The sequence below is a fragment of the Sinohyriopsis cumingii genome, chromosome 1 (assembly GCF_028554795.1).
Source record: "Sinohyriopsis cumingii isolate HCF-2022 chromosome 1, ASM2855479v2, whole genome shotgun sequence".
Lineage (NCBI taxonomy): Eukaryota > Metazoa > Mollusca > Bivalvia > Unionida > Unionidae > Sinohyriopsis > Sinohyriopsis cumingii.
This window is the reverse complement of record NC_142961.1, coordinates 102,389,428-102,401,550: the sequence shown is the minus strand read 5'-3', so window position 1 is coordinate 102,401,550 and position 12,123 is coordinate 102,389,428. Positions and strand designations below refer to the sequence as shown.

Here is a 12,123-nt window from a genome sequence, read left to right as displayed (position 1 = left end):
CTGTTAAAATGAAGTCATGCAGACAGCATTCTTTAGTGAACCAGTGCCAAGTATCATGAAACAAATTGCTGCTTGATCTTAGAACAAGGAACTGTGATCTCAATCAAGAGAGCTTTTAAAATTGGTCTATTTCAACTGCAAGAACATACTTAAAGATTTAATAATGTTTACTTCCTAAATTATTGTTGGCAATTTTTTTTCATGCTGTAATTTCACTGTGTTTGTTTTGTGATCTTGTCACCATACAGGTTTTTGTGTGTTATCTAATATGGTAAAAGCGCTCACAGCTTCTAAAGATTAGGTGCTGTACTAAGTTCACAATATTATTAACAAAGTTTCATCTGCCAATGAGATAGAAGAGTGATCGACAACATTAAGGTTACGGAGTTTTAATGACACCACTAAATATGAATATTCCTTGCTTATTTAATCATTTGAGCATTAACACTTAACAGAAACTTAACACAATTACCATTTCTTCACAATCTCTAAGAAATTTCTAAAAAAGTCAATCAACTCATTATCCCCACATCCTATGTTTAAGCATCATTAGATAGTACATTAGTACCAAGGTCTGTCGATTTATGATACATTAAAGTAAAAATGTTGTTCTACAGTGGTACTATATAATGTCGACAATCTACCTGTACTTAAAAATACAACATTAAGACACAAGTTTTAAGACCAGATTTTTTAAGGCTAAAAATTACTTATATCAGTACTTGAGTGTGTGTCCAGATTTGAGAGTTTTTGCCATTAGGTCTAAAGCAGATCAGTCCAAAGTTCATGTGGACAGGTGAATGTTTGCAAAATGTTGTTGTTTCAGGATATAATCTGATTCAAGTCCAATCTCCACAGTCCTACATCATACATGCCAACCCCAGGCAAGGAAAAAGTGTAATCAAGTTGACAAAAAGAGTAATCTGAGCAGAAAAGGAGTAATCCACATATAACACGATAAAAATTCAATGAGCATAGATACAAAATTATTTATTTATCCCTCTGGACTTTTAACATCAATTACTGCCTCAAGTTTTTGTATATAACACTTTGAGCTTTAAAAAGCAACAGACTCTCATACTGTATTTCAAAACACTTTGTACCAGCTGAGACTACGAATGTTTTGCACACCAGTAGAGCACTAAGTACTGGGTTACAGAGCCTGGATCTGAATTCAGTTTTATTTTTGTTAACAATACTGAACAATCTCTCGCAGTCAGCATTTGAATGGTATAGTACCAATATTCCTTTTATAACCTGACAAAGAAGAGGAAATTTATATTTTACAGTTATTGGGTCTTTTAGCTGGGAAATAAGATGAAAAAAGTCAACTCTGTCTGCATGAAGTACATTATCAAGCAAATAAAAAAAATGTTTTCTCCCGTGGAATCTACTGTTCTTTCTGGTAATGAAAAAAGAGCACTCTGACTTCTCCCTTTTCATTGTCAAAGTATCTTACACAGACTGGGTACAACTTTCTGTCATAATCACTATTCCTGTCTGATGCAATACTAAATGGCCCAATTTTCATAGCTTCTGCAATTTGAAGTGAAGTATCTTCTGCTAAACACCTAACAATATTAGATGATTTTTGTTCATGCATATGCATGTTTTCTGCAATTTTGGAATCAGGAAATATTTGTTAGAACAAAGGACCAATGTAGTCTTCTACAGCTTGGGGTAGTCCGTGTCTATTAAGAACTCAGTAGATAACACCTCTGCATTTATAAAATACGTGTCCACAATTTAGTTCTGCTGTAAATAAGAAATTACCTTAGTATTGGATTTAGTAAAACAAGGTAATTCAAGGTTTCTTTGTTTTACCACCATGGCCAATATTAAAATCCTTTCCACACAGCCTGCAAGGGGCATGAAGCTGCCTTAGAATGGAACACTGTATTGTGTAATTCATGTATTCATCTCTGAATCAGTTTTTCGTCTTTTCCTAATCTATCTGTGAAATTATTTTAAAAACCGTTTTGCTCTAACACACACATCGACTAGAATAAATCTGACTTGACTTTTAGCATGAAATACCTTCAGACTGGTTCTGTACCAGATATGAATTAGAACAATGAATCTGCGAGCAAAGATTAAAAGTTAGAAAACCAGTCTGTTCTCTCCTAAGTCATACAGCTGCTATAAATAGAAACCGAGGTGAAAAGTTGAAAGTAGAAACCAGCATGTTTGTTGGAAATAGAACAACTACTATAAATAGAACATAATACTGTTAGGAAAGTGCACACGAGTCTTCGGACGAGCGTACTCTTATCTCATAGTTACATAGAAGCCGCCTGTTCTAGAATACGGTCCGTGGAATTAATGGGATGATAATAAAAAGAGAAAACGAATTATATTTTTTTTGGAGGGGATATACCGAAAACGTGTAATCCAAACAGTTACGAGTAAGGCGTAATTTAGTGAAAACGAGTGTAATGATTACACCAAAAGCGTAATGGTTGGCATGTATGCTACATAGGGATCAAACAGACACCAATCAAATTTTATGGTAGCTGACGTTTTAGGATTCCCAGTTCACTTATTTCAAGTTATCTATCAGATGAACCAATGCATTTCATGTTTGGGATAGTTATAGGTAGTAATGGCATGTGTTACTTTCAGAAATCTTAAAGCTATGATCTGATTGGTGAAACACAAGGTCAACAGAACATGACTTCTCAATGGAATCCATCAGATCTCCATACAGTATCTTTGAGATCAGATTTTAATCAGATACTACTGACGACAACAAAAAATAACATCCTATGTAAGATTTATCAAAGTGTAAGATTTATCAAAGTGTAAATCTTTTAAACTGATGAAAGAAGCATTCCCTGTTAGGTGCCCACTATCAAAGTCTGGCCTAGTGAAATCTCCCCATTTACATTCAGTAGCACCTGTGTAGCAACATAAATTCATAGACAATGGTTTTAGGTTCATGCTTACTATTGCATATAACTTACCCTCACAGCTTCTTCTAAAAAATTATGTTAATTTTCTCCTGTAATTATATTCAGCCAATTAGTGACCTTTGTTCTTTTAACCCCAATATTAAACATTTCACCATACATACTAAGCTGGTTCTGTAGCTTGTAAAATAATCAGTTGCATTGACTTTTGGCATTTGCATCCTTATAAGCAAATTTCATTGTTTTATCATTCAACTAGCTCAATTACTTGGAGGTGATTGTAAAACATTTTTCCTCAGACCAGTCTGAGCACATATTGTTCAAATTGCACCCCATAGTTTGTACAGGAGGGGTGATTACTGCAGCTAACTGAAACACTTGCACCACACACCTAATCCTGTTTTTGTTGCTGACACCAGTAAACAGAGAAAGCAAATGGGTAATGTAACAAGTTGAATTTTAGGCTCTATCCAGCAGCAGTCCACCCTAGTCTGACAACTGCCTAGACAAAAGGAGTTTAATGAGTTGAATTTTAAGTACTATAGACCAATGTGCAGGTAAATACGATGGTGTCAGTTAGTTTCCAATTAGTTTATCATACAAAAATGTTAGACAACTCAAGTGCAAAATATTCTTCTTTACTGAGTACAGATAGATTTTAAAATAAAATTGATTAGATGACGAAAAGAAAAGAATCGGATCAAAATTTGAGATCCTCATAAAAAGCTTGCTGACCAGTCATTTGCAGAGGTAGTGACTGGCAAATGACATAATCTGACACCAAGTACCCTATCTAGTGGGAAACCACTCTAGACTGGCAATCAAATGACCATTTCACACTTCAGAAGCTAAAACAAGTCGAATGATATGATCATTTTTTTTATAGCTGGATTTGCATGGAAGTGGATGTACTCTTAATGTATTATGATTGGGTAATATATCTGAACAAGAAATACCTCCATTGTGTTCATTTGAGATAAGAAATCACATCCTCTGGACCAGAATTTGTGGGCAGAAACTATGCAAAGACTTGTTCATGCATTCATATTCTGATCTTCTTGTGGGATTTGCCTGTAACACACCAATGGATATGTCAAAATAAATTATTCTCAATTTCTGTACACATTCTGGACTTAACATATAGCACTCACCCTGTATAAGAACACCTCCTATCATAACTGGTATCAACTTGCAGCACTTGAAGATAACCTGGGTTGGATAATTAAGGTAGCCCACTGAAGTGTTGGACAGACCCATAGTTGCCACAGTTAAAAAGGAGAGTATAGCATATGTACGTAACGGTATTCTGAAAGAAACAGGAAGTAACGGATTTTATGCATATGATACTATAAATTCCAAATAAGATGTGATTTGGGAAAGGGATTGCTGAGCGACACAGTGTTAAAAAACTTTCACCAAATCTGTCCATTGATGCCCTCCTCTTAGGGGCATAATAAAAATAAACATCATATAGATAGCTGGACAAAGGCAACACTATTTATCCCTCTACCAATGTCATGGTGGAACATAAAATGATTAAAATAAACAATAATCCAATGCCCACTTCACAGATGTTTCATCCTTCTCTGAATCCCATTTTATGGAGTAAAATTCAGCTTCAATAAGTTTTGTTGCTGACCATGAAAATATCAATGATTTGTAATAAAGATGGCTTTAATATTATCATTCATGGCAACAAAGTGCAAAAAATCTTTTGTTTTTTCAACATCCATCTGTTTTACCTCACTTTAAACTAACTGGGTTGTTTCTCTCAGTGCATTTCAACTATGTAAATCAACCCAATGATCACTATGGCCACTACGGGGCCATCCATTTAGTATGTATGCATGGAGAGGGGTTAACGCATACACTTGCGTGGGGGTGTCTACTGATAATGTATGTACCCATATGAAACGGGGAGAGGGGGACCTTGATAATAATTTGTCTAATATGTAACCTGTTCGACTCACAACATTTCAATTTTAGCAGACAATAGACAAACTTTTTAAAGTTACACAGCTTATTTATTTGATGCAGCCAGACAGTCAACATTGGTGGACCATCTGTTTTATCAAACACGTTAAGTTTATTAATCCTTGATTGTTTCCGCGTGGATCATATACAGGTCGTTCTATAGAATTTGGGGGGTGGATGTGCATCCAGTGTTCTTACACAGGTGGATGTGTGGGTGTAAAAAAGTATGCATGTGTACAGGGAGGGGGGAGGGGTCAAGCTTTGCCAGATTTTTGCATACGTACTAAATGGATGGCCTGTAATTGCACAAATTGCTCAGTGGTGACAGATTTCCATGAGCATTAAGTGTGAAGCTGTGTGGATTATGTTTATTATGTAACAGCCAACAACTTTAGCCACTGCTAAAGCAACAGGTCAGAGTCAATAAAGGTCTTCACAAGACTGAGTGGAAAAAATGTCTATTTAAACAAGACCATGTCAGGGCATTTGGAAGTAAAAAAATCATGTATCATCTGATCATGATCTGCAGGTATGCATACATAATATTACAAATTTAAACAGGCACATTCCAAACTTTGTAAAACCAGAATAACTAACATAAAATAAACTAAATATACTCCAGTGCAGACTTTAAATTTTGATGATATTTTGATTTTATAGCTTTTCAGACAGGCAGAAACAAACACAGAGAAATGTAGAGTCAATTTATCTCTGACTGCTCTGGTGGCCTAGTGGTTAGAGCATCCGACTCGGATGTGGGAGGTTGTGGGTTCAATACATGTTTGAGTCATACCAAAGACTAATAAAATGGTACTGACAGATGCCTTGTATGGTGCTCAGCATTTAAAGGTTAGTGTTAGGACTGGTTGGTCTGGTGTCAGGATATTGTGACTGGGTGGGACATCATGCTACATGTCTGTGGCATGATGCCCCAGTGATGCATCACTATAAACTGCCCTACTGCAGACATTCTAGCGATATGACTAATTTTTTTTTAAAGCTATGTTAAAAATCCAAGTCACACACACTCACACTCAATTTACCTCCTCTTCCTGTCTTTCTTGGGCACAAGCTCTGCCAATCCAAATAAAGTGTAGTAAGCAAACTGAACAAGGGTTAGATACCATCCAAATGGCTGGAAGCCTGGTAGTTGGAAAAGCAGCTCCTTAATGTTAAAATGACCAGTATTACACAGTCATCTTTTAATTTCTTTTAATTACTCATTAATCTGTTTTTCAAAATGTGAGTCACATGATATATTTGATGACACTAAATCACAAACAACACCCTTACATTATATATACATAAACTGATGCTGAGTAACTATAACAACAAAATCATCTATTTGGGAAAAGAAAAGAAAACCTCACATTTATGATACCATGTATGTAGCTAGTTATTGAAGTAGTGCCTAGTGGTGATGCCAAACTAAATTCAAATTTATTATCTGATGAATGAAATGCAACCACATACTTTTAAATGAAACAGAACCACACAGTCCTTGTTTCTTCAATGGGAAGGCTTCATTAGTTTATGTTCTCAGCATACTCAACAAACACTACTTCTATATTATTTTGAAGCTAATTGTTGTTTTTCTTTCAGGGAACTCACTATTTTGAAATTGATACATAAACTGAATAACACATTCAAAACCACCAAATATAATTTATTAACTGCTGTCACTGTTGTCATCAATCAAGAGGTGAAGGGAATAAAATCCATGGACAATATTTAGAATGAATAGAACCATGTCCTCGGCAGACAACTGTGAAAGTACTAATGCCACAATAGAAAGAACATGGAGTATTCTTGTTTATATCAGCTATCAGCTCAGATTTACTCAATGCAAAGCAACTATTTCTTCATACTGACATGTGAAATGAATGGCAATGTCACACTGTTTCATTTTTGACAATTTAAATAAAAGGCAAATTCCCAATGTTTAATTTGTTGACATGTGAAATAAATGGCAATATACCATTGTTTAATTTGTTGCTGACATGCAAAAAATGGCACAGTCCCTTTAATTTGTTGACATGTGAAATAAATGGCACACTCCCTTTATTTAATCTGCTGACACACAAAATAAATGGCAATGCCCAATTTATTTATTTGCTAACATGTGAAATAAACAACAATGTCCTACTGTTTAATTTGCTGACATGTGAAATAAATGGCAACGCCCCACTGTATAATTTGCTGACATGTGAAATAAACAGCAATGCCCCATTGTTTAATTTATTCTTCCTGTTGTTGAATACTGATTAATGAACTTTTCACATGTACTTGTTTTACAATTTTAAAAAGTCATACATTAATCACTGGTGAGAGACTTATAATTGACAAATTGCAGCCATGGGGAAAGGTATATGGGGAAATGTACTGTATATAATCTCATGTATAAACTCATTTGCATATAATCCAATCCCACAAACTGAATAGGTATAAACACTGAAAAGCCACATATAAGCCGACCCACAAGTCTGTGATGACATCACAAGCTGCATGCAGTAAGTTCAAAATGCATTGATTTAGGCAAACTTAAGAAAAATTAATGTTTACCCCTTTCAGAGTTGGCATGTATGATTGTTACACTGAAATGGTAAAAGTTTATCTGAAAAGATAATAATTTATATAAGTTTCTGGTTTCTTATTGCTTCTGCCTGATTCAGGTTTATGTATAACTTGATTGGACGATGACAAGAATTGAGCATTCATGGGTTGCTGTAACAATAACTATCCCTTCCGATTCAAGTTAATTTTTTTTTTAATGCTTTATTGCATTAGACTTTTATATCAATGGACCAGTATTTAATTTTTATTTTGCCTTGAAACTAAAATTTACATTTTTATTTTTCTTTCGTAAAAACCTAACTCATTAAAATGTGATCCCAGTACGACAACAACAAACTTCAATAGGGTTTGGTTCAACGCATGCATTTAGGCTAGTGAGAATATTTACATAATGGTGCCACCGCATGTACACTGTAGGTTTAATCATGCGCTGAATGAAGTTCATTCCTTGGATTAGAATCATGGGCACCACTTGACTCAATTTTAAGGATATCTCCAAAATACAGTAATGAAGTTTTAGAAATAATGCTTCAAAAATTATGCTAATACCATAAAAACAGAGTTTGCTTTGATGCAAGTGACCTTACATCCTGTTTTAAAAACCTACGGTAATCATGCTAATATTACTGAGTGAAAGGCAATTACACATCAAAGTACAGTACTGGTATAGTTACTGGTCAAAATTCCGTCTTAACCCTAGCCAGTTTCAGGGTTTTAATGATTAACTGGCCTGTATTGATGTCGAAAAACAAAAGACAGTTCCATCAATTATAAACAAAAGAGACACAGAAATATTAAGCTTTCCAACGTGTGGAAAATTATAATTTGGTTTTCAGGCCAAAACCAAAATCTAAAATAGACTGATCATGACCTTAGTTGATCTATATTCAGAATGTTAGCATTTATTATTGGCATTCTTTCATGAACATGTAACGGTTATGCTGGTTGTGTGCCATGTACAATGAAACGTGTGGACCTTTTCATAAAGATTACATCAATTTTATAGGATCACTTATATCACTGAAAAAGAGTAACGTGTGAACATGTGGATCAATGTAAATGACACAGCTATTAACAACTACCTGAAATGTTATCAGGAAGAATGCAATTTGGTCGAAACACTGAATAAAGCAAAAATCTGAAGGCAATATGTTTCAGAATAAACAAGGATTTAAGTGACATAAAGCACAATTTGCACTGTGTTAGTACTGTACATTATAGTACAGCCTGGTCTCCCAGCTTGAAGCTGTCCTTTATTTAAATTCATGCTGGAGAAATCAGAAAATATGCAGATGCAAAATAATTATAAAAAATTAACAGTAGATGTAGTTTATAAGTTTAGTAAGTGTTGGGACACCAAAAATCTATTTTTTTACATGCATTTAAGTCTTAGGACATGGAAAAAAATATTTTTTTCGTGTCCCAAGATTTACAGCCATTACAGTTGTAAATTATTCTTTTTCAACTTTCAAGTCTAGGCCTTGGCCCCCAGATAAGCCAACACCCACCTTCTTCCAGGCCTTTAATTTTTCCTAAATTATTCTGCTTATAAACAAGTATATATGGTAAACAAGATCTGTGTTTGTAAAATGTGTGCCACCAGTACAGACAAAAAAGACCTACGTAGCATGAGTCTAATCAGTCATATATATGTGCAAACAAACAAGCAGATCAAATGTTATTTGTTGACTTCGTGTGGGTTTTACTTAACTGTGCTACCAAGGTTTTTACTTTTCGTCCAAAAAGTCTAAGCCCCACACTTTTTAACATGTGTAAAAAATTAAAATATTGCTATTATGTTTTGAAAATATAATTGTGTCATTTACAAATGTATATAAATATGCATGGTGAATTTTACTTTTTTAAAAATTCTTTTTATTTAATCATGCTAAGAAGGTATTTTAAAAAATTAAAAATGTTATATAATGCCTGAAAATTTCAATCTAAATATGCATACAAATATGTTTTTTTAGAACATTTCATGCATGCATTGAGTAATTTTTGCCTAACTATGCTAACGAGTTTCTTAGGATGATAGATAGAAAGGACCAAAGCAAGATGCCCCAAATGCAAACAGCTTGGCATAATAATGGAATACCTGCATGTATCCATATATAAGGAAGAAAAAGAACACAGCACCAGAGCAGACCATGAACTGGATGATTGTTGAGGAGTGAGTCAGGTTCAAACATAAGATCCAAACTTCATTCTGAGGGGTCTGGTTTTCTGAACCAATATCAATGGATGTACTGCTACCTCCCTTTAGGACATTTTCAGCATCACCTGGGTTCCCATTAGTGTACTTGGAGCGAAGCCCCATGACTGGGACAGAAAAACGGGACATAGCTCAATATAACGTCAGATGCCTGCAAATATAACACAAGAATTCCATGAAATACTGTGTATCAATTACTCTACTATGGCATAATCCAAAAGACTCTGCAGTCATAAGAGCAAAAAACGCAGGTCACAGTAACCTTAAAAGTTGGTAAATGAGGTGATCAATATTGCTAAGATAAATACTCGTACTAAATTCCATAAATGTACACAAATAAGTGTCAGGAAAACTAATCTAAATACAATAACTTAACCTAATTGCTGGCAACTGCAACTTACTTCAGCCTCGAGTGACTTGAACTCTCAAAAATGAATATACCCATCAAGCTTCACAACTGTGTGTGTGTGTGTGTGTGTGCCTGTCCGTGTGTGTGTCTGTGTGTGTAAGAGAAACCAAGCTAAATGTACAAACATAACTGCAGAAGCCTGAAAGGTAGGTCACTATAACCTACTTTTTGTGAGGTAGAGTATCAGCCAAGATGAGTTTCATAAATGTACATGCAATGGTGTCCCTATGTCTCACCTACAAATCTCAGGTAAGACAACGAAATGCATAAATACAGATAATGATAATGTTAGTTATCAGGACACCTGACTTTTCAGACTGGTAAAGTTTTCCCTTACATGTACATACAACAAAATTTCATTTATCCAATTTTTATCTATCTGACTGTTGTCTATACTCTTTTATAATCCAAGTCCAATAGCAAATAACACAGACTCTAATCTGCCACTGCATAATGGACTGGCGGTTCAGGGTCTAAATAATTTTTTCTCCTTCTGCCAGCACATTATAAAATGGATTTGTAGTGTATGCAAGTATAGATGGCAAATAAGTGCCATTGTAATACAAAGACCTTAAGAAGAGTGATTTACTGTCATAAAAATTAAATAATGTTCGTTAAACAAAATAATTATGAAATTGTTAAATACAAACATTTAATTTGTATTAATTATACTATATTGCTCTATGTAATTATATACACTCAAACACATTTTTAGTCAAGTGAAGGTGAATTTAAATTTATTGTATTGTATTGTTGATGTAGGGTTTAATGCCATTTTTCAGCACAAGATAGGCTATACATGGTGGCCAGTATAACTGGTGGAGGAAGAACCCTAGAAAACACCGGGAAGAACCACCAACCCACTAGAAGCTACTGGCAAGCTTTCTCACATACCCACATTAGCCGAGCCTGAGATTCAAACCGATGCAGACAGAGGTGAGAGATGGCAGTGATCTGGAATGGTGAGTGCTTTATACCACTTGGCCCTGAATTTAAATTTAAAGCTGTGATTGAAAAATATAGTGAAAATGTTTATTTTCATTCATTTGTAATAAAATTAAAGAAAGAATGATGACAAAACTAATTTGCTATCTTCCATATACATGTACTAGTAATAGAAGAATAAAGCAAATATTTTTACCCGGTGACCTCCATGAAACTGATCTGTTCCATCACTGTTCCAAACTGTAACATTTATTAGTGGTAACTCATGGATTAACTGTTGCAAGATTAATCTTCTTGTCTTTCAGCATAATATTCATTGCCATGTTGAGAAAATGCAACGTGCATTTTTAAAATAGCTCACTTTTCATCGGGCTTGTGTGGGACTTTGTTACTAATGAATACTGTTCTGTGGTGGTAAAAACATGTGAATTATTCAAAAGGACTGGTTGGATCCTTGGGATTTAAATATTTCAAAATTAAACATAACCTATGTGGTCTTTATAGGGGTACTCTACAGATAGTATGTACTTCTGAGAGAGTGACAGGTGTAATGTGAAGTTGTTTGCATTTGCAACATGCACAATGGGGAGAATGCTGGCATACCTCTATGTTACTTTCATGTACTGTGACTAAAATTTCTGGAATGTTGTACTTATGGAAATTGTACAAGACCTAAGCACACTGCTAACCAATATGGCTGCTCCCATGTGCTCAAAATAATATGCCTGAATTAATCTAAAGTAAATAATCAGTCATTAGAATAGGAAAAAGGAAATTTGCAAGATGAGAATACCAGTGCATAGAATGAATGACAAAATGTATAAAAATTATAAAATATTATCAGCTCGTTTTTGTGAAGTTTTACATTGAAGTCCAGGTAGTGAGAATGACAAAGAGGAGCTAGCAGTTTTTTTTATAGGTGCACATCTGAAATAAGGCCAAGCTGTATGCTTTTAATTTCAAGTACACGCATCAACATGCACCAAAATAAAGGGAATTAAAGGTTCTTTTAATAATACTGTACTAAGATATAAAGGCCTTTTTTTTGAAATAGCCAAAATAACCTGTGAAAAAGTCCTGGGAAATTCTTTTTTCTT

The 12,123-nt window shown here is 34.6% G+C and overlaps 1 protein-coding gene across 1 annotated transcript in view; it reads right to left on the bottom strand.

Moving 5' to 3' along the window:
- LOC149807460 (adenosine 3'-phospho 5'-phosphosulfate transporter 2-like) overlaps positions 1-12,123 on the bottom strand; it is a 41,151-nt gene that overhangs the window by 25,587 nt on the left and 3,441 nt on the right. The window contains exons 2-4 of the mRNA XM_089966858.1: positions 9,556-9,823; positions 5,927-6,048; positions 4,061-4,215 (exon numbers count right to left, since the gene is read on the bottom strand). Coding sequence (XP_089822984.1) covers positions 4,061-4,215; positions 5,927-6,048; positions 9,556-9,801 — 523 coding nt within the window. The 5' untranslated portion in view covers positions 9,802-9,823. The remainder of the gene's footprint in view (positions 1-4,060; positions 4,216-5,926; positions 6,049-9,555; positions 9,824-12,123) is intronic.